We start from the raw sequence: 24,090 nt of genomic DNA on the forward strand, positions 1-24,090 counted from the left end.
TCCTCTCCCCCGTATGGGAGTTGCGGCGATGGGACAAGACGATAACTACCAATTGGGAGGAACAATAATAGAATCCAAAGCTACTTCCTCCTCCAGGCAGGAAATGGGTGTTCTGAACTTAGGGTACACATTTAGTTGTCTTGTCGAAGGATATATCTTCTGTGAACAAAGGGGAGGGGACACTGATATAGCAGAATTTAAAATATGAACAAAATGATTATTTGTTTTTACATTAATTATGAAGGGGTTGTGTTAAATGCATTCAGTTGTACAACTGACTAGGTGTCCCACTTCCCCCTTTACATTCGTATAGAAACATTTAGATTCTAGCATTTACAGAATGATGGCTGTGTATTGTTTATTAAAGATGACGTAAAAGTGCAATGCAATACAAAACACGCTTCCAAACAAGAACAGCAATAAAGGAACAACATTCTAATATTAAAAAGAAACTCACCGATCAGGGCCCAGATTCACAAAACCTTAAGAAGAAATTTCTACTTAACTGACATTTGTTTATTCCCTTAACCATAGACATATGAAGAGAGTTAAGCAAAGTCACTATTCCTCAAAAAGGTTACTGGACATGTTAATGCTGTGTTTCTTAAGTTTTTGCGTGAGAAATGTTTTGTGATTCGGAGTCCAGGTCACGTTTTCCGTCTTGCCGTGCACATCAATCAACAAGTCGAGGGAATGATTGATTGAACCCCTAGATAACGTACATATTAATAACTTCCGTTTCTTGATTACTTTGTGCAACCAAATCCATTCCCAGTTAATTTTGACTCGACTTGGATCAATTAAAAAACATTTGAATGGTTACAGGAAAGTGCACTTAGTGGGTCCGCCCAGCGTAATGTCCCAGCTGCATAGGGGTACAGGCTTATGATCAAAAACCATGGAGATTATTGGCTTTTACAGCATTTTGACACAAAAGGTGAAAGGTCGCGAGCCAATTAACCATTTCCTTGCTCTTTATGAGGAAGCTCTAGACTCATGATAGTGCGCATGGCATTAAAACAAAAAAGGTCTCCTCAATGCAATGCCACAAACATAATTATAAGAAAACAATACTGGACTACAAGAGTTATGTAAAAATAGACAAAAGAGATCTACGTCAAATAACAATATTTGCGCCATCGGAGAAAAAAAAAGAAGGTATATTTAGATTATGCTACGATGAAAGAAGGCGGCGGTGACTGTGATACAAGAAGTTTTTCAGTACAGAGAGCGAGTTGACCCTATTGGCTGTTTGGGGGCCCAATGGGAACTCTGGAGATTGTAGGCGTCCAGTAGGAGACGTGGTCACGTTCCGGCCTTCACACCTCTGGCACAGAGTGGTCCATGGCTGACCGCAGCAGACCACTGGACATTCTAAAAAGACAAACACATTCTATTAATCCAAATGATCATAAGTATTCCACCAACTGTACCAACCTGAGACCTTATAACGCTATTCCTTAAAACTCCTCTAACTGCTTACCTCTTGACCATGTGTTCGTAGATGAACTTGGGCATGATGGTGATGGTCATGGCTGTAGGAGAGGTGGTCAGGATGTCCTTGATCTGAGCATCCTGCACATCAACAAACAGTATTAACATATACTGAGTGGCCAGTTTATTAGGTACACCACTCTGTTCACGAAACTGGATCGCTTCTACAGACAGTGAGTCTACGTTGCCGTGGCTTTCTGTAAAAAGCAGGCAGACAGGCCTCCAGTTAGTGTTGGAATGAACATTAGAATGGACAAAACTAGTGACATGATCGTCGGTGCCAGGCTCGCCGGATACAGTATCTCAGAAACGGCCGGCCTCGTGGGCTTTTCACGTACGACAGTGGGAATTCAACTCTGACTTTACATAAGGTTCGGAGCCTGCTTGTTTTTCTGATAATTCATTGCACACACCTGGTGTCCCAGGTCTAAAATCAGTCCCTGTTTAGGGAAGGGAACAATGAATATACAGTGGAACTGGCTTCGAGGTCCAGAGTTGAGTTTGCGGGGTCGAGGTTTTACAGAGAATGTTGCGACAAAACAAACCAGTCAGCGGCAGTCCTGTGGGCGGAAACAGCTCGATAATGAGAGAGGTCGAAAGAAAATGGCAAGAAATGTGCAAGCTAACAGGCGGGCCACAAATCCCGGAACACACACACACACACAAACACAACTCGTCGATCCTCGTCACGGATTGGCTGTTGCAGCATATATCCACACCGGGTTCCATCCTATCAGCTAAAACAAGAAGTGTCTCCAGTGGGCATGAGATCACCAACACTGGACAACTGAGGAGTGGAAAAACACTACCTGGTCCAACGAATCACCCTTCCTGTTGTGTCATGCTGAGTCAGGATTTGGTGTGAGCAGCGTGAGTCCATGGCCCCATCCTGCCTGGGGTCAACAGTACAGGCGGATGGCGGTGGTGTAATGGTGTGGAGATTGGTATCAACGTGTGACAGGAAAACAATCCAGCAACGATTGAACGTTGTTGCTGACCAAACCCAATAAGAGAGTCTTTGGGATGAGATGGAATGGGCTGTTGGCAGCATGAATGTGCCACCGTCCAATCTACAGCAAATGCATGATGCCATTGCGTCAGCATGGAGCAAGATCCCTGTGGAACGTTTAAGACACCTTGAAGAATCCATGCCCTGAATAATTCAGGCTGTTCTGGAGTCAGTCCCCGTAATAGACTTGATAAACTGGCCACTGAGTGTACATTCAACTTTGGACACTGATTCATCGTCAGGGGGAAGTCACCATCGACATTTGAAGTCAAAGCTCACCTTGAGGCCGATAACATTCTGTCCGTTGATCTCACAGATGTAGTGGGACGTCAGCAGGCCGTTGCGAGCAGCCGAACCATCCTTGACCAGCGAGGTGATGTTGCCCGACTTGAAGATGAACCCAACGTGGCCTGAGCTGTCTTTGTGCATGGTGACAGTACGCTGGAACGGCCTGAAGTCAGAACACAAACACAAAAGGCTCATGAGGTAGTTAATACTCAAGACGACCACTTAGTAGTAGTACAGTCCAAATCCTCCATTGTTTTTCATTGTGTCCTTTGGTCAGTATGATATTTTGAGAAAAGGCAAACAAACAACCTCTGATTCATAGTAAAACACCACAACATGTAGTGTTGTGATATGACCAGCAGGAGGAGCCAGAGCTGTAGTGTTTGTCAGGTTCACAGAGCAACTAAGAACATTTTTACACTCCACTTACTCAAACATTCCCTCTTAATGGCCGGACATATTGATGAACATCAGCACCTCATGACACAATCCAAGGAACTACACCAAACTAATCAGACCGGACTACACTACAAAAAAATAAAAATAATAATTAAAACACTGCGGCCCTGCGTCGTCCGGGGTAGGGGCGGGTTTGGCCGGGGTAAGGGGAGGGTTTGGCCGGGGTAAGGGGAGGGTTTGGCCGGGGTAGGAGAGGGTTTGGCCGGGGTAGGGATGTCATTGTAAAATAAGAATTTGTTCTTGAACTGACTTGCCTTGTTAAACAAAAGTTAAATAGATAAAATAGTATCCGCATGAAATAACGGTGGTCGTCACCTCCTTACCTGTCCCGGACAACGAGCTCGATGCGGGTCTCCGCAGCAACCTTCAGGGCTTTATGGGCCTTGTCCAGGCTCCAGCCAGCACAGTTCTGCCCGTTGATCTGGAGGACCTGGTCCCCGAAGCGCAGGCCCCCCAGGGCGGCCGGGGAGTTGGCCTGAACCAGCTGGATAAACACACCCTGAGGAGACGGATGGATAACTGTAATCTGTAGTCTGGTTTGAGGACAGATGGATAACTGTAATCTGTAGTCTGGTTTGAGGACAGATGGATAACTGTAATCTGTAGTCTGGTTTGAGGACAGATACAGATAGATAACCGTAATCTGAGGACAGATAGCCTAATTTACGACCAGACTACAGATTAGGGATATGATAATGACTCACATTGTCGATGGCTCTTAGCCTCAGGCCGACCTTCCTATCCTGGTCCTTACAGAGGATGATCTCACGCAGGCCGGGACGGATCTCTGCCCTCTTGATGCCCACGTCTGACCCCGTCACGGGACACACCATGCCACTGATTCCCATGCCAGAGGACACCGCCACTTGCTGTGGAGAGAGGGAGGTGACATTAAGATAAGAGGGCGGAGATTGGAAAATAGATGGTAGTGGAACGTTTCCATCAATAAGCAGTTGGAGATGGAACGTTTCCATCAATATGTGGGAGATTGACTGTGCCATTTCCGGGTTAACCAGTAGAATTTTCACTTGCCTGCTAGGAGTCCGTAGGACCGGGATGACACCAGTATCGCAACACGAGTTAGTATCGTGGCAAGGAAGCAAAACACAAAGCGGATTTAACTTCTTTAAGAACACAACCCTAATGTTGGAAACAAACATGTTGTCATTCAGAGTCACATGTATTCATTTTCCAGGTTATAGAACACAATATTTGACATACAGCAGGTTTTTAAAGGACCAAAGAGTTTGGTTAGCTTTGTTTTTTCATTTTGCCATGGAAAAAATATTACAATACAGATACTGGTATCGTCCCGAGACTATGAGTCCACTACTGAGAGCTCATCCAAAACCACTGTCCCATGTCTCATTCATGTACAACTCTGACGAACCAAATCAAGCTCAACTATCTCTCGTTGAACCCTGTGGTTTGAATGTATATTTACTAACTACAGTCTGAGTCGCAGTGTATACACTTCAGAATGTTTTTGTGAAGCAGAGGGAACTTTATCCAGGGCCGAGCGGTCTTCTCCAGAGACCTACAGGATGTGTTGTGTACTGGTGTTAGCTGGCCTGATGGCACTGGGGTCTGCTCTGCCGACGTCTGAGCATCACACAGAGGAAATATCACCCAGTAAAAATAGACCTTACATAATATGACATTCAGGCATCTTATCCCTCACTCAGCCAATGAGGAGGAAGTACCGCTGAAATGAGGTCACAACTGACATCCTACATTACAGACACATAGGGACACCATCTGACATACATCAGCAACAAGAAGTAGGCCTAAATCCTCCACACGCACAACTTACATTGTCTGCCATGGGCACCGAGGCCATGTTCCTCTGCACCTCATCACTGTCGAGGCTTAGGCCCATGTACTCTCCCAGCTCCTCCAGGTTAGGGTACAGGGCTAGGAGATAACAACACACTGTTAATATATAAAAAAAATCACATGTTATTTGTCGCACGCACCTAGTACACAGCAGGTGTAGACCTTACAGTGAAATGCTTACTTCCAAGCCCTTAACCAACAACGCAGTTTTAAGAAGAAAAAATAAAGTGTTAAGAAAGTATTTACTAAAATAAACCGAAGTAAAAAAAAAAAATCATAATTAAAAAGCAATAACAGTAACGAGGCTTCATACAGGGGGTACCGGTACAGAGTCAACGTGCAGGGGCACCGGTTAGTCGAGGTAATATGTACATGTAGGTAGAGGTAAAGTGACTATGCATGGGTAATAAACAGAGTAGCAACAGCGCAAAAATGGGGGTGGGGGCAATGCAAATAGTCCAGGTGGTCATTTGATTAGCTGTTCAGGTGTCTTATGGCTTGGGGATAGAAGCTGTTTAGAAGCTTTTTGGACTAGTACCGCTTGCCGTGTCGTAGCAGAGAGAACAGTCTATGACTTGGGTGGCTGGAGTCTGTCAACTTTTTGGGGCCTTCCTCTGACACCGCCTGGTATAGAGGTGCTGGACGGCAGGAAGCTTGCCCCAGAGATGTACTGGGCCGTACGAACTACCCTCTGTAGTGCCTTGCGGTCGGAGGCCGAGCAGTTGCCAAACTAGGCGGTGATGAAACCAGTGCTCTCGATGGTGCAGCAGTATAACTTTTTGAGGATCTGAGGACCCATGCCAAATCTTCTCCTGAAGGGGAATAGGCTTTGTTGTGCCCTCTTCACAATTGTCATGGTGTGTTTGGACCATGAAAGTTTGTTGGACACCAAGGATCTTGAAGCTCTCAACCTGCTCCACTACAGCCCCTTAATGATGGTGTTGGAGTCGTGCTTGGCCATGCAGTCATGGGTGAACAGGGAGCACAGGAGGGGACTGAGCATGCACCCGAGGTGCCCCCGTGTTGAAGATCAGTGTGGCAGATGTGTTATTACCTACTCTTACCACCTGGGAAAGCCCCGTCAGGAAGTCCAGGATCCAGTTGAAAAGGGAGGCGTTTAGTCCCTGGGTCCTTAGCTCATCACTAAGCTAAGGACCCTGTAGTTCACGGTCCTCTGTAGCTCAGTTGGTAGAGCACGCACGGTCCTCTGTAGCTCAGTTGGTAGAGCACGGTCCTCTGTAGTTCAGTTACTCAGTGTTGAAGCACCTTTTGCAGCGAATACAGCCTTGAGTCTTCTTGGGTATGATGCTACAAGCTTGGCACACCTGTATTTGGAGAGTTGCTCACATTCTTCTCTGCAGATCCTCTCAAGCTCTGTCAGGTTGTATGGGGAGCGTTGCTGCACAGCTATTCTCAGGTCTCTCCAGAGATGTTCGATCTGGTTCAAGTCCAGGTACTGGCTGTGCCACTCAAGGACATTCAGAGACTTGTCCCGAAGCCACTTCCCCGTTGTCTTGGCTTTGTGCTTAAGAGTCGTTTCTTCTGCTGGAAGGTGAACCTTTGCCCCAGTCGGGGGTCCTAAGCGGTCTGGAGCAGGGTTTTCATCAAAGATCTCTGTACTTTGCTCCATTCATCTTTACCTGGATCCTGACTAGTCTACCAGTCTCCCTGCCGCTGAACAACATCTGCACAGCATGATGCTGCCACCACCATGCTTCACCGTAGGGATGGTGCCAGGTTTCATCCAGACGTGACGCTTGGCATTCAGGCCAAAGAGTTCAATCTTGGTTTCATCAGACCAGAAAATCTTGTTTCTTTAGGTGCCTTTTGCCAAACTCCAAGCGGGCTGTCATGTGCCTTTTACTGAGGAGTGACTTCCGTCTGGCCACTCTACCATAAAGGCCTGATTGGTGGAGTGCTGCAGAGATGGTTGTCCTTCTGGAAGGTTCTCCCATCTCCAAAGAGGAACTCTGGAGCTCTTTCAGAGTGACCATTGGGTTCTTAGTCACCTCCCTGACCAAGGCCCTTCTCCCCCGATTGCTCAGTTTGGCAGGACGGCCAGCTCTCGGAGTCTTGGTGGTTCCAAACTTCTTCCTTTTAAGAATGATGGCGTCCACTGTCTTTGGGGACCTTCAATGCTGCAGACATTTTTTGTTGTTCTGTGCCTCAACACAATCCTGTCTCGGAGGTCTACGGACAACTCCTTCGACCTCATGGTTTTTGCTCCGACATGCAACCTTTCCAAATCATGTCTAATCAATTGAATTTACCACAGGTGTACCCCAATCAAGTTGTAGAAACATCTAGAATGATCAATGGAAACAGGATGCACCTGAGCTCAATTTCGAGTCTCATAGCAAAGGGTCGGAATACTTACGTAAATAAAATATTTATGTTTTTTATTTTTAATAAAAATACATTTTTGCTTTGTCATTATTTGATTGAAGAAATTGTTTTTGTGGAAAAATGGAATTGGTCTGAATACTTTCCAAATCCCATGTCTGTCTTTTACTGTGTCTGTGATATTTCACATGGACGACATTACTAAAGGTGTGCGGCCGACGTGGATGACATTGCTAACGGTTTACGGTCAACATTGCTAAAGGTTTACGGTTGACATTACTAAAGGTTTACGGTCGACATTACTAAAGGTTTACGGTCGACATTGCTAACGGTTTACGGTCGACATTACTAAAGGTTTACGGTCGACTTTACTAAAGGTTTACGGTCGACATTACTAAAGGTTTACGGTCGACATTACTAAAGGTTTACGGTCGACTTTACTAAAGGTTTACGGTCGACTTTACTAAAGGTTTACGGTCGACATTACTAAAGGTTTACGGTCGACATTACTAAAGGTTTACGGTCGACAGTACTAAAGGTTTACGGTCGACAGTACTAAAGGTTTACGGTCGACAGTACTAAAGGTTTACGGTCGACAGTACTAAAGGTTTACGGTCGACAGTACTAAAGGTTTACGGTCGACAGTACTAAAGGTTTACGGTCGACAGTACTAAAGGTTTACGGTCGACAGTACTAAAGGTTTACGGTCGACAGTACTAAAGGTTTACGGTCGACAGTACTAAAGGTTTACGGTCGACATTACTAAAGGTTTACGGTCGACATTACTAAAGGTTTACGGTCAACATTACTAAAGGTTTACGGTCGACATTACTAAAGGTTTACGGTCGACAGTAACATCTGGAAGACAAGGTGCATTATGAACACTGTGGTTTTTTTTTACAAATCAAAACAGAATATTTAAAAAAAGAAAAGACGGACTATTACATCTGTAAATTATGTAATTATAAACTCAAATATATTGATGTGAATGTTGAATTGTATTCATTTGAACTATTTATGATCGTAAAATGTGAAAAACAACAAATAATGTTTTTAGGAATAAAGTTTGGGTAGAAAGTTGAAGGACACGTGTATACCAAGGCATGTAGGAGATTGACACGATCAGCCAGACAGTCACACAGCACCCCCACAATAAACATTAAAAGGCATAGGCTATAGGGACTATTTTTGGTTCAAACTAAGGAACACACATGATTGACACAGAACATCCACCCACACGGTCCACAGATGCTGTATGGGAGACGAATTTGCTGTCAGGGATTCAACTAACCACCGCCTACACACATCATTAGAGGATCTCTTCCTATTGGACAGGAAAAATATATATAAAAAGACCAAGCACTGCTCAGTCTACGCATTGGTTTGGTTAACACACATACTCATTTAATAATTTAACTATTGGCCTCTCTTCTCACACACACACACACACACACACAACTACCACTCAGCTAATACAGGATATGAACTAACCTTGTCCTGGTGTAATCTGCAATACCAATACCAGGGATTAAATTATGTCTCAGTGTTAGTTTTACTCTTTCATCTAACCTCACCCCTGGCCCCTACGAAGCACCGGGGCTGAGCCTGACGACAACACTGGCCTCTACAGATCACAGCATGGGGACATTTGCCGAGAGGAAGAATTATGAAAATGTAAGAGAGAAGGATTTTTTTTTTTTGAGAAAATGAAAATATATGAAAGATGAATAACAGAACAGAAGAGGAGGAGGTGTGTAATAACAGAAGAAGAGGAGGTGTGTAATAACAGAAGAGGAGGAGGTGTGTAATAACAGAAGAGGAGGAGGTGTGTAATAACAGAAGAGGAGGAGGTGTGTAATAACAGAAGAGGAGGAGGTGTGTAATAACAGAAGAGGAGGTGGTGGTGATGTGTAATAACAGAAGAGGAGGAGGAGGTGTGTAATAACAGAAGAGGAGGTGGTGTGTAATAACAGAAGAGGAGGAGGTGTGTAATAACAGAAGAGGAGGAGGTGTGTAATAACAGAAGATGAGGAGGTGTGTAATAACAGAAGAGGAGGAGGTGTGTAATAACAGAAGAGGAGGAGGTATGTAATAACAGAAGAGGAGGAGGTATGTAATAACAGAAGAGGAGGTGGTGGTGATGTGTAATAATAGAAGAGGAGGTGGTGTGTAATAATAGAAGAGGAGGAGTATAATAACAGAACAGAGGAGGTGGTGTGTAATAACAGAAGAGGAGGTGGTGGTGATGTGTAATAACAGAAGAGGAGGAGGAGGTATGTAATAACAGAAGAGGAGGAGGTATGTAATAACAGAAGAGGAGGTGGTGGTGATGTGTAATAACAGAAGAGGAGGTGGTGGTGATGTGTAATAACAGAAGAGGAGGAGGAGGTATGTAATAACAGAAGAGGAGGAGGTGGTGATGTGTAATAACAGAAGAGGAGGAGGAGGTATGTAATAACAGAAGAGGAGGAGGTGTGTAATAACAGAAGAGGAGGAGGTGTGTAATAACAGAAGAGGAGGAGGTATGTAATAACAGAAGAGGAGGTGGTGGTGATGTGTAATAACAGAACAGAGGAGGAGGTATGTAATAACAGAAGAGGAGGTGGTGGTGATGTGTAATAACAGAACAGAGGAGGAGGTATGTAATAACAGAAGAGGAGGTGGTGGTGATATGTAATAACAGAAGAGGAGGAGGAGGTATGTAATAACAGAAGAGGAGGTGGTATGTAATAACAGAAGAGGAGGAGGTGTGTAATAACAGAAGAGGAGGAGGTGTGTAATAACAGAAGAGGAGGAGGTGTGTAATAACAGAAGAGGAGGAGGTGTGTAATAACAGAAGAGGAGGTGGTGGTGATGTGTAATAACAGAACAGAGGAGGTGGTGTGTGAGGGAATGAAGGGAGAGCAATGAGGGGGGATGCAGAGATAAGACATGATTGGAGGAGATGAGGAAGCGGACGGCAGTGAGAGCTGTGGTTGGGCTGAGGTTCAGTGGTGATGTCATGCAGGGCCATTTCCTTCACCACCTTTCCTGTCTGTCTCTTTCAGGCCTGAGGAAGAGAACTCCCCTCCCAGCGCTGCTACCAGGCCAGCCGTGTCCATGTCAACCATTAGCTAGCTCCACAGGGAGAAAACCAAAGCCCAGAGCACATCCCATACTGAGAAAGAGAGAATGGAAGAGGGGAACAAGTGAAAAAGAGCAGAAAACCACCTTTTTCCCCCTCCCTGTGTGGGCTCTGTCCACCTCCCTTTTATCTGGTAGTCCTTCCTCTATTGGAATCCCTGCATTGAGAGACTGCTCACTGTGGTCTCCCTGCCCATTTCACCCTCACTCAATGAAGGACACAGACTGAGCGGAGACCGATCCACAGATTAGGAGCTGAGCTAGAGAACATTCAATAAGACCCCATACCCCCAACTGCCTCTAATCCTCAGCGTGTCTTTATCTCCTCTCAACACCACACAACAGAGACAAAAGGCCTTTCACCACTAACAACAGCCTGATTCAGAGAAGAGCCCCAAAACAGACACAAAGATGGAAAGGGAAACCAAGAGACGAAAGGGAAAGTAGGAAGAAAGGGAGAGACCAGGGCCTGTATTCATAAAGTGTCTCAGAGTATAAGTGCTGCTCTAGGATCAGTGTTTCCTTTCAGATCATAATGAATAAGATTACATGGACACGGAAGGACCTGATCCAAAGAGCAGCAATCCTACTCTTGAGAACTTTTGTAAATAGGAACACCCTGGTCTGGAGGAGGGCAAACCAAAAGGGAAACGACAGAATATGGTCTGTGATACTGTGATACTCAGTGACTTTAGTGCAATGACTGGAAAACATAACAAAATGGTATCCACGCGTTCATACGACACTGTGGAAATCCAGAGGTATCCCTTTAACATGTGGTACAGGACTCACAGAAGCCGGTGGACTCCCCTGATGATGGCATCCCCAGCACAGCAGCCTGCGGCTGGTAGGTCCCCTCAGCGATGGCTGGGGTAGCAGTGGTATGGGCAAATTGGGTCTGAGCCTAGGAGAAAGACAGTAAAGATGTTTATTAAGTCGCCACACTGAAACTAAATATATATATATATTTATTTATTTTTTTGTCCACCTTTATTCAACCAGGTAGGCCAGTTGAGAACAAGTTCTCATTTACAACTGTGACCTGGCCAAGATAAAGCAAAGCAGTGCGACACAAACAACAGAGTTACACATGGGATAAACAAACGTGCAGACGATAACACAATTGAAAAATCTATGTCAATTTGATGGGCTTGTCTGTTAAATTGTCTGTCTTGAATGGTGTGCCCCAAGGCTCTGTATTTGGCCCTCTCTTATTCACTATTTATATAAATGACTTAGACAAAAATGTCCAAAATAAACAACTTCATTTTTATGCTGATACTGTTATTTACTGTTGTGCCTCGTCTCTTACAAAAGCTTTCCAGAGCTTGCAAACTGCTTTTTATACTGTTCAACATACCTTGTGTCAATTGAAGCTTATCCTCAATACTGACAAAACTAAACTAATGGTGTTTTCTAAAGCAAGAAATAGACCTCTGAACCTTTCACCTATGACTACCTGTCAGGGCAAGGAGATTGAGGTTGTAACCTCATAAATATCTTGGAATTTTAATTGATGACGGCCTCCCTTTTAAATTGCATATTCAACAACTTCCCAAAAAATTTAAGCTGAAATTGGGGTTTTATTTTAGGAATAAGGCCCGTTTTTCTTTTGAAGCCAGAAGGAGGCTTGTAGTATCAGCTACATTTATGCCTTTACTAGACTATGGGGATATTTTATATATGAATGCTTCCGCTCAGTGTTTGAGTTCAATTGACACTCTCTACCATGGCACTTTGAGATTTATTTTTAAACTGCAAAACACTTACGCACCACTGCAGTTTGTATACCAGGGATGGCTGGCCTTCTCTCGTCACTCGTAGGCTCAGTCACTGGTATACTTTTATTTACAAAGCCATTTTGGGGTTACTACCTTTTTATTTGTGCATTTTTATTGTTCAGAAATGTGGTGGGTCGTCTCTTCGGTCGCTGGACTTTATCCTGCTAACTGTTCCAAATGTCAGAACTGAATTTGGTAAAAGGGCTTTTATGTACTATGCGCCATCGTCTTGAAACACGGGACCTGGAACCTTTTGGTTTCTGGCCAAACGCTCTAAACCGCCAGGCTACCTGCTGTCTATTTTTCTTCCTCTCTTTTAACAAAGAACAAGGTCGATTTGCATTTGAATGTTTCAATTGGTTTTAGCCACCCAGGACGAGGTCAGTATTCTGTCCGATACTGGGTTTTCCTTACCTTCATGACCTTGTCCACCTTAAGATCCTCGAGGGATGGATACAGCGACATTCTGTGGGAAGAACACAAAGGAAACTGTCAATGTTGGCATGAGAAGAGTAAATACCACAATTACATATGAGAGAGAATTTCACCCATAAACTGCTAACGTTTGATGGCAGATCACTAGCTGAGAATAATGTGGCGGAAGACAGGATCAGAGGGGGGGGGGGGGGGGCCTCTGGACCACACAGAGAGAGGGTTGGAGAACAGAGCGGTCTGTCTGTCCATAGACCCGTGCCCGTACACAGCTCTGAAAGAGTGACACACGTGGCATGCGGACTCCCAGGCCATAAAGCTCATAATGAAATTCCTGTTTTTCAATTGAGGCTTAAGTTTTTCACCACTAATCCACCATGATGATCCATTTCTGCACTTCCAGACCCCTTCCCATCATCACTCATCCTTTTATTATTGTGAGACGGAAAAGAGAGAGAAGGGTAGCTAACGGCAACAAAGATGTGATGTAAGCTGAGAAGTGGGTGTGGTCAGAACACCCTATAAAAAGACCTAACTAACAAGCAAACAAGTCAGAGATACCCTTCTTATCCACATACTGTAGGCTGGGCGAGTTCTAGAACAAACAATGTAGGCTAGAAACTGACTGTAGTAAGTTAAGGTGGTTTTGATAACAAAAATGTGATAAAGAAGAATGTTCCTACCCTTAAAAATGCTGAAAGTTCACATTTAATGTTAAAACTTTTTTTTTTTTTTAAATGGCCTCATCTGACTACTGCGTGCCGCCAACGTGTCATCAATGACATCACTTGCATGGTTCGTCTGACAAGCAGCCCAGATTAGATCGCATGTTTGTAGCCTCATTAAGAATGTTTGAAATTTTGACAATACAAAATTATGAAAATAAGTGCCTTTATAGAAGGCTATCCTGTTAAGAGACGAGCCAGGTAACATGGTATGAACGATAAATTGACCAAAAAAATACACACACAAACACCGTGCAAGGTGGGCTAGCTAGCCAACTAGTCCGAAACCACGGCAAGCTCAGCTACCATTGATATTTTGCTAGGTAGCCTAGCGACATTGGCAGCATCATTTGGTAACCAAAGTAGGCTGTTCTGTTCCCACTATTCCTAGGCCTTCATTGAAAATAAGAATTTGTTCATAACTGACTAGCCTAGTTAAATAAAAGGTCAAAAATAAAAAGTCTCACAATTACCTGCAATTGATTTAATAAAAAGTGGACACTGTTAGCAACACTACATGTCTGGATTGAACTCTTTCAGAACAGACACCTAGCTATCTAGGAGGAGGCTCCCGAGTGACGCAGCAGTCTTAAGGCACTGCATCTCAGTGCAAGAGGTGACACTACAGACCCGGATTCGATTCCAGGCTGTAACACAACCGGCCGTGATTATCAGCCACCCTATGGGGACTCCCAATTGTCCCAGCGTTGTACGGGGTAGGCCGTCATTGTAAATAAGTATTTGTTCTTAACTGACTTGCCAAGTTAAATAAAATAGCATTGGCTGAATACTTGTTTTTCGAGCCAGCTCTTTCTAGCCCAGCTAGCTAGCTTCTCCTAGGTTTGGCACATCTGAAATCCCTCACTGCAAACCATATTGGATAACGTTTTATGCCTAGTGTACACGATCTGCCTTCAAAAGTGACTTATTGTAAGCATTACCATGCAGTTAGCATACTAACCTTGATGTTGTTAACTATCTAGCTAACATATGCTAACACAGTACGAGCCAATGCTCATGTCAAAACTACTGTAATGTTTAACACAGCTAAACCTTGCTCACTGAATGAACAAAAACATGTGCAAGTGGGTTGACTGGACTATACAGGGTAATTCTATGCTAGCTACCGGTTATTGTGGACATCATGCATTCAGCTAGCTTGCTAATGTTGAGTAACAGTTGATATGATGCCCCTGCCCATGTGAAAAACCACTAATGTAGCCTACAGCTGAATGAGCTCAAAAACGTTTGCAAGTGGTTTATTTTTTTATTTTTTTTTACCCCTTTTTTTGTGATAGCCAATTGGTAGTTACTGTCTTGTCCTATCGATGCAATTCCCGTACGGACTCGGGAGAGGCGAAGGTCGAGAGCCATGCGTCCTCTGAAACACGATCCCACCAAGCCGCACTGCTTCTTGACACACTGCTAGCTTAACCCGGAAGCCAGCCACACCAGTGTGTCAGAGGAAACACTGTACAGCTGGCGACCAAAGTCAGCGTGCCTGCACCCGGCATGCCACAAGTAGTCGCTACAGCGCGATGGGACAAGGACATCCGGGCCGGCCAAACCCGGACGATGCTGGGCCAAATTGTGCGCTGCCTCTTGCGTCTCCTGGTCGCAGCCGGCTGCGACACAGCCTGAGATCAAACACGGGTCTGTAGTGTGGAAACGTCTTTCTATCCTGAGATAGGCGCCGAGGCCACATCTTTCCATCCTGAGCTAGGCGCCGAGGCCACATCTTTCCATCCTGAGCTAGGCGCCGAGGCCACATCTTTCCATCCTGAGCTAGGCGCCGAGGCCACATCTTTCCATCCTGAGCTAGGCGCCGAGGCCACATCTTTCCATCCTGAGCTAGGCGCCGAGGCCACATCTTTCCATCCTGAGCTAGGCGCCGAGGCCACATCTTTCCATCCTGAGCTAGGCGCCGAGGCCACATCTTTCCATCCTGAGCTAGGCGCCGAGGCCACATCTTTCCATCCTGAGCTAGGCGCCGAGGCCACATCTTTCCATCCTGAGCTAGGCGCCGAGGCCACATCTTTCCATCCTGAGCTAGGCGCCGAGGCCACATCTTTCCATCCTGAGCTAGGCGCCGAGGCCACATCTTTCCATCCTGAGCTAGGCGCCGAGGCCACATCTTTCCATCCTGAGCTAGGCGCCGAGGCCACATCTTTCCATCCTGAGCTAGGCGCCGAGGCCACATCTTTCCATCCTGAACTAGGCGCCGAGGCCACATCTTTCCATCCTGAGCTAGGCGCCGAGGCCACATCTTTCCATCCTGAGCTAGGCGCCGAGGCCACATCTTTCCATCCTGAGCTAGGCGCCGAGGCCACATCTTTCCATCCTGAGCTAGGCGCCGAGGCCACATCTTTCCATCCTGAGCTAGGCGCCGAGGCCACATCTTTCCATCCTGAGCTAGGCGCCGAGGCCACATCTTTCTATCCTGAGCTAGGCGCCGAGGCCACATCTTTCCATCCTGAGCTAGGCACCGAGGCCACATCTTTCTATCCTGAGCTAGGCGCAGAGGCCACATCTTTCTATCCTGAGCTAGGCACCGAGGCCACATCTTTCTATCCTGAGCTAGGCACCGAGGCCACATCTTTCTATCCTGAGCTAGGCACCGAGGCCACATCTTTATATCCTGAGCTAGGTGCACAAAAGAATATTGTATTATGTTCTAAAAGCATTTTCATCATCAAGTTTACCGAACCTCGACATGTAAAACAATGTAGGTTGATTTGAGCATTTCAGTTTGTAACAGTCAAAACATTACAACAGGCAGAATGTGTCATTGTTCACACACAGCAATCCCCCAGGGCACGTCATCAGTTAAAAAACATGTTGTTATGTAAGCCTCAACCTGCAGCCCGTTTGTACTGCTGCCTTGTCTCCAGTCACTGAACCAGCAACACAGCAAAACATGTCTCAAGGAGCTGGGCTTTTGATCTCCGGATGTCTACTATCAAGAAGAAAACATTGACGTCATAAAGATTTTGTCAAGGAACATAAAATAGTTTCTATCAACTAAAAACAAGACAGTACATTACATCCATTAACACTGAAACCTATTGAGGAAGCTTGTGGTGGTTTCTACAGAAAGGCCTTCAGAAAGTATTCACACCCCCTAAAAATACAATACAATTATATATGAAATGTCTTGAGTCAATAAGTATTCAGCCCCTTTGTTATGGCGAACATAAAATGTTTTTTTTGTGTGTTTTTTGTTTAACAAGTGATTGCATGGACTCACTGTGTGCAATATTGGGGTTTTACGTGATTTCTGAACGACTACCTCTGTACCCCACACATACGATTATCTGTAAGGTCCCTCAACTGAGCAGTGGTTTTCAAACACAGATTCAACCAGAAAGACTAGGGAGGTTTTCCAATGCCTCGCAAAGAAGGGCACCTATTGGTAGATGGATATATATTTTTTAAGCTGACATTGAATAGCTCTTTGAGCATGAAGTTATTCATTACACGTTGGATGGTCTATCAATACACCCAGTCACTACAAAAATACAGGCATCCTTTTCAACTCAGTTGCCGGAGAGGAAGGAAATTTCAGCGTGAGGGATTTCACCATGAGGACAATGGTGACTTTAAAACAGTTAGATTTTAATGGCTGTGATAGAAAAACATCAACATTGTAGTTACTCCACAAATTACAATACTAACATACAGTTGACGTCAGAAGTTTACATACACCTTAGCCAAATACATTTAAACTCAGTTTCACAATTCCTGACATTTAATCCTAATAAAATTCCCTGTCTTCGGTCAGTTAGGTTCACCACTTTATTTTAAGAATGTGAAATTTCAATAATAGGAGAGAATAATAATTTATTTAATATTTTATGTCTTTCATCACATTCCCAGTGGGTCAGAAGTTTACATACACTCAATTAGTATTTGGTAGCATTGCCTTTAAATTGCTTACCTTGGGTCAAACGTTTCAGGTAGCCTTCCACAAGCTTCACACAATAATTTGGGTGAATTTTGGCCCATTCCTCCTGACAGAGTTGGTGTAGCTGAGTCAGGTTTGTAGGATCCTTGCTCATTCTGTACACACATTTTCTATAGGATTCAGGTCAGCGCTTTGTGATGGCCACTCCAATACCATGACTTTGTTGTCCTTAAGCCATTTTGCCACAACTTTGTAAGTATGCTTGGGGTCATTGTCCATTTTGAAAACCCCATTTCCGACCAAGATTTCACTTCCTGACTGATGTCTTGAGATGTTGCTTCAATATATCCACATAAGTTTCCTTCCTCCTGATGCCATCTATTTTGTGAAGTGCACCAGTCCCTCCTGCAGCAAGGCACCCCCACAACATGATGCTGCCACCCGTGCTTCACGGTTGGTATGGTGTTCTTCGGCTTGCAAGCCTCTCCCTTTTTCCTCCAAACATAACAATGGTCGTTATGGCCAAACAGTTCTATTTTTGTTTCATCAGACCAGAGGACATTTCTCCAAAAAGTACGATCTTTGTCACTATGTGCAGTTGCAAACCGTAGTTTGGCTATTTTATGGCGGTTTTGGAGCAGTGGCTTCTTCCTTGCTGAGCGGCCTCTCAGGTTGTTGATATAGGACTCGTTTTACTGTGGATATAGATACTTTTGTACCCGTTTCCTCCAGCATCTTTACAAGGTCCTTTGCTGTTGTTCTGGGATTGAGTTGCACTTTTTGCACCAACGTACGTTCATCTCTAGGAGACAGAACGCGTCTCCTTCCTGAGCAGTATGAGAGCTGTGTGTTCCCATGGTGTTTATACTTGCGCACTATTGTTTGTACAGATGAACGTGGTACCTTCAGGCGTTTGGATATTGCTCCAAAGACGAACCAGACTTGTGGAGGTCTATAAAAAAATATATCCACAAGTACACCTCCGATTGACTCAAATTATGTCAATTAGCCTATCAGAAGCTTCTAAAGCCATGACATCATTTTCTGAAACGTCCCAAGCTGTTTAAACGCACAGTCAACTTAGTGTATGTCAACTTCTGACCCACTGGAATTGTGATATAGTGAGTTATAAGTGAAATAATCGATCTAAACAATTGTTGGAAAAATGACTTGTGTCACGCACAAAGTAGAAGTCCTAACTGACTTGCCAAAACTATAGTTTGTTAACAAGACATTTGTGGAGTGGTTAAAAAACGTGTTTTAAAGACTCCAACCTAAGGGTATGTAAACTTCCGACTTCAACTGTAATTGACAGAGTGAAAAGAAGAAAGCCTGTACATAATAAAAATATTTAAAAAACATACATCCTGTTTACAACGAGGCACTAAAATAATACTGCAAAACATGTTACAAAGCAATTACCTTTTGTCCTGAATACAAAGTGTCCAATACAACACATTACTGAGTACAACTCTCCATATTTTCAAGCATAGTGGTGGCTGCATCATGTTATGGGTATGTTTGTCATCGTTAAGGACGGGGGAGTTTTTCAAGAATAAAAAATAAATGGAACGGAGCTAAGCACAGGCAGAATTCAAGAGGAAAATCTGGTTCAGTCTACTTTCCACCAGAGACTGGGAGATGAGGTCACCTTTCAGCAGGACAATAACCTAAAACACAAGGCCAAATCTACACCGGAGTTGTTTACCAAGAAGACAGTGAATGTTCCTGCGTGGCCAATTTACTGTTTTGATTTGAAAATCTACGGCAAGACCTGAAAATGGTCAACCAACTTGACAGAGCTTGAAGAATTATTTTTAGAATAAATGGGCAAAGGTGTGGAAAGCTCTTAGAGACTTAGCCAGAAAGACTCACAGCTCTAATCGCTGCCAAAAGTGCTTCTACAAAGTATTGACTCAGGGGTGTGAATAATTATGTAAATTGGATATCTATGTCATTTCATTTTCAATAAATTTGCAAAAATGGTTTTAACTTTGTCATTATGGGGTATTGTGTGTAGAGAAAAGTATATTTAAACAATTTTGAATTCAGGCTGTAACACAATAAAATGTGGAATAAGACAAGGGATGTGAATACTTTCTGAAGGCAACGTACAGTATGTACTGGGGCTGATATGGTCTGCGTTTTGGTACTGAGCCTTCGCTCTCTCAAAGCTGGTAAACAAATACACACAAGTCATCATGGAAAACTAGCATAATCACAGGACTGAGGGTGGAGCAAGATGAATGGATCTAGGCCTAATGGAATAGCAAGAGACAAACAGGATGAGAGAGCAGTTTCCCTTTTACTGGAAGAGATAGGCCAACAGCCAGAGTTAACAAGAAACTAAAAGCTCACTTACACCCACTAGAAAGAGAGAGACAGAAAGAGAGAGACAGAATGAGAAGGAGGGAATGGGAGAGAGAGAGAGGGGGAATGAGAGAGAGAGAGGGGGAATGAGAGAGAGAGAGGGGGAATGAGAGAGAGAGAGGGGGAATGAGAGAGAGAGAGGGGAAATGAGAGAGAGAGAGGGGGAATGAGAGAGAGAGAGGGGGAATGAGAGAGAGAGGGGGAATGAGAGAGAGAGAGGGGGAATGAGAGAGAGAGAGGGGGAATGAGAGAGAGAGGGGGAATGAGAGAGAGAGGGGGAATGAGAGAGAGAGAGGGGGAATGAGAGAGAGAGAGAGAGAGAGCGAGGGAATGAGAGAGAGAGAGAATGAGAGAGAGAGGGAATGAGAGAGAGTGAGAGAGAGAGAATGAGAGAGAGAGAATGAGAGAGCGAGGGAATATGAGAGAGAGAGAGAGAGAGAGAGAGAGAGGGGATATGAGAGAGAGAGAGAGAGAGAGAGAGAGAGAGAGGGGGATATGAGAGAGAGAGAGAGAGAGAGAGAGAGAGAGAGAGAGAGAGGGGATATGAGAGAGAGAGAGAGAGAGAGGATATGAGAGAGAGAGAGAGAGAGGGGGAATATGAGAGAGAGAGAGAGAGAGGGGGAATATGAGAGAGAGGGAGAGAGAGAGAGAGAGAGAGGGAATATGAGAGAGAGAGGGAATGAGAGAGAGAGAGGGGGAATGAGAGAGAGAGGGGGAATGAGAGAGAGAGAGAGAGAGAGAGAGAGAGAGAGAGAGAGAGAGAGCGAGGGAATGAGAGAGAGAGAGAACGAGAGAGCGAGGGAATGAGAGAGCGAGGGAATGAGAGAGCGAGGGAATGAGAGAGCGAGCGAATGAGAGAGAGAGCGAATGAGAGAGAGAGCGAGGGAATATGAGAGAGAGAGAGAGAGAGAGAGAGCGAGGGAATATGAGAGAGAGAGAGAGAGAGAGAGCGAGGGAATATGAGAGAGAGAGAGAGAGAGAGCGAGGGAATATGAGAGAGAGAGAGAGAGAGAGCGAGGGAATATGAGAGAGAGAGAGAGAGCGAGGGAATATGAGAGAGAGAGAGAGAGAGAGGGAATATGAGAGAGAGAGAGAGAGAGGGAATATGAGAGAGAGAGAGAGAGGGAATATGAGAGAGAGAGAGAGAGAGAGAGAGAGAGAGAGAATGAGAGAGAGAGAAAATGAGAGAGAGGGAGGGAAGGAGAGAGTGCATCACATGACAGAATACACACTTCCAGTAGAGTAAATAGAGATCAGCTGTACTATAGGGTGTGGCAGGTGAAACTGTCCCAGAGTCTACAGTAGACACCTACCATGCCGAGGAGTAAGAGCCCAGTCACTTATGAATGACTAATCATCATCATCCTCCTCAACTACTCAAACATACAAGCATTGCCTTTAAGGACCAGGCCTTTGGCTATGGTGTCCTTCTGATCAAATTGTTTCCGTAGGCCTATGCGTACATTCGTTAAGATGTCACCTGAGCCATACGGGTCATTCCAGGAAGAAGAGAAGACATGAACTGGTCTGGTCGCATTTCCGGTACGACATCAGAATCACTGTGAATGACGGTTTGTTTATAAGTTGGTGTCTCCAGTGTGTTGTTGAGAATGGTGTTGAAAAGGAAAAGTACAAGAGAGAGAGATGTTCATGTCACATGCTGTTCCTTTTTATATATTATACACTGTGGCATCCCACTTTGTGAATAAATCACAAGATAAGCCATGAACAGGAAACAGGAACTTAGAGGTAGTCAAAGATACACTGCTACCATGTCGACCACAGTCAGTGTCAATGTCCAAGTTCTCTCCCACACACACACAACAAAATGAAAAAAAAAAAATACAACACACAGCAAGCTTAGAGAGAGAAAAAAGAAAAGAAAAAAACACTCCTACACGTGTATACACCCTATCCCACAACATTGATGCAAATGATACTCACTCCTACACGTGTAACACTGTCAAATCACACACCATGAAAATAGCCAAATCCTTGTTCCTCTACAAGAACAACATACAAGACAACGGACAACAGACAATTGTGAAAAGACATAACCCTACTAACAGGTGGTTGACACTACTACAAAGTTTTAAAAACAAGTGATAAAAAATAAGCACATCGTGTGAACATTTAGCATGATGACTGAGCCAAGCTAAACATGCCCAACAATCACATTACTAAAGGCAAGACTACTGTAAACTACACATCCAATTCACAGACCAGAGAGAGAGACACACTCCATTATGTCTCTGAACACCAAATGAAAACATGGGAAGTGCCTTGAAATGTGCCCCCCACTCCAACCACCACCACTGGCCAGAGAAGGGGGGGGGTACTATGACAATGATCACAAGGTCCACTATTATAACTAATGACATGTTTTATGTCCACTCACCTTCCTCTTTGTTTTCAACCAGTGTATACCAGGTTGTGATCAGAAATATGCCTAGCTATCCCATTCAGAATGTTCTTCTGTGTAGTCCTACAGTACTGAAGTTAGCTTCATCCCTCAACTAGGCCATTTAAAATGACCATTTATAGTAACAATTTTGACTTTTAATTTATTTTACAGATGGCTACCCATTTGCAACATTAAAAGTGACTTATTTTTATATGTTATATAAAATGGTAGTTTAAAAATGGCTATTTCGCAGGACGAAACTACACTGAACTAAAGCATTGACATCCATATTCATTCATCTGTTTCAGTGCTGTCTGAGCTGATCAGTGACTAGATTGACCTAGGTCACTATACGCTTCTAAATCAGAAAGGTTGATATTCTCCCAAAACATTAACCTAGATGTCTAGTTAAATAGTCAATAAAAATACAATTAAAACGTTCCATACAGCTCATACTTAATAAGACATCACACATTTTGCTAAGACGGTCTAAGCTGGCTAATTGTTTGGGGGGGGTGCTCTACAGTAACTTACACATCTCTCTTGTGTGACAAGACATTTTTGTAGCATGAGTCAAGAATACACATGATGTCATGAGTCAGAGGTTTCAAAAACATTGAGATTTAATTAACATTTGTAAAGAAATATAGTTTCAACATTAGTTAGGTATGTAGCTGAATATGTAGTTTGCTAGCCAGTTAACTGTACTTACCTGGCCAGGCTAATAGCCTCACTGTGACACCATATGATAAAAGACAACCAACCACATGGAAGGCACAGTGCATCTCCCTATAGCTAACTTGGCTAGTTAGCTATAAATATATATATGCTAGCTAAACTAGCTACAGATTCTCATCAGCTAACTAACAAGAAGTTGTGGCTAAACGATGAGATACCTAGGTTAACAGGTTACCTAGTTAGCTAAATGTATCAAGACAAGATGTTACTCTTTTCTTTATTCCTCCAATCTCGGCTAACACGTCGCTGGTGAATAACTTTACTCACTGATGTTCAATCACCACCTTTGTTTCGATACATTTGCTAGCAAGCTAACAATATTTAGCTAACCGGGAGAGCTACGCTAGCTAACGGGAAATGTTGTTGGACATATGTAAACTCACCTTAAAAGTTTTTGATGGTGAATATCTCAGGGGGGGGGGAGAGAAAAAACACCTCCGACTTTTAGGTACTATACTCCTTTTTCTGCTTCGTACTTGGGACGAAAGCACCGCTGTTGAGAAGTGATATTCTGAGTCACCGCTAATGTCCTGGTCGAGAAAACCCAAGTCAATCAGAGGCGGTGACACAACCAATGACCGCCCATCAGCTGTTGCCGTCTCAGGGCATACATACATAATGCAGACATACATAATGCAGACATACATAATGCATACATACATAATGCATACATACATAATGCATACATACATAAGGCATACATACATAAGGCATACATACATAAGGCATACATACATAATGCAGACATACATAATGCATACATACATAATGCATACATACATAAGGCATACATACATAAGGCATACATACATAAGGCATACATACATAATGCAGACATACATAATGCAGACATACATAATGCAGACATACATATTAATGCAGACATACATAATGCAGACATACATATTAATGCAGACATACATAATGCATGCAGCTATGGTCAGGAATATCTCATTTTCAAGATTTTTCGCAAGTACTTGAAATTGTGCGATATGAGGTGGTTAAATACAATCAGTGAATTTAGTTAGTTCAGTAACTGTTCATCAGTGGAAATGGGGCATAGTGCTCCTACTACTACTACTGTGGAGCAATTTTGCCACTCTTCTACGTCTTGCTGTGGGTGATGGCTCATATATATTCTAATCTCTATGAATATGAACGATGATCCATAAAACCCTATTCCA

At 43.9% G+C, this 24,090-nt stretch overlaps 1 protein-coding gene across 2 annotated transcripts; it reads right to left on the reverse strand.

Moving 5' to 3' along the window:
* Nucleotides 1-341: 341 nt before the first annotated feature.
* Nucleotides 342-23,468, reverse strand: LOC135527770 (syntenin-1-like). 2 transcript variants are annotated; one of them, XM_064956323.1, is made up of 9 exons: nucleotides 23,290-23,468; nucleotides 12,748-12,799; nucleotides 11,345-11,456; nucleotides 5,064-5,164; nucleotides 3,955-4,119; nucleotides 3,574-3,749; nucleotides 2,783-2,954; nucleotides 1,484-1,575; nucleotides 342-1,374 (listed from the first exon to the last, which is right to left on the reverse strand). In XM_064956323.1, exons 2-9 carry the CDS (start codon nucleotides 12,796-12,798, stop codon nucleotides 1,320-1,322), a joined length of 924 nt encoding a protein of 307 aa, XP_064812395.1. In that variant the 5' UTR covers nucleotide 12,799; nucleotides 23,290-23,468; the 3' UTR covers nucleotides 342-1,319. The 2 variants fall into 2 exon arrangements, with proteins under 2 accessions (XP_064812395.1, XP_064812393.1); XM_064956321.1 differs by having other exon boundaries at nucleotides 3,955-4,122.
* Between the last annotated feature and the right edge of the window lie 622 nt (nucleotides 23,469-24,090).

The sequence above is a fragment of the Oncorhynchus masou genome, chromosome 33 (genome assembly GCF_036934945.1).
Source record: "Oncorhynchus masou masou isolate Uvic2021 chromosome 33, UVic_Omas_1.1, whole genome shotgun sequence".
NCBI lineage: Eukaryota > Metazoa > Chordata > Actinopteri > Salmoniformes > Salmonidae > Oncorhynchus > Oncorhynchus masou.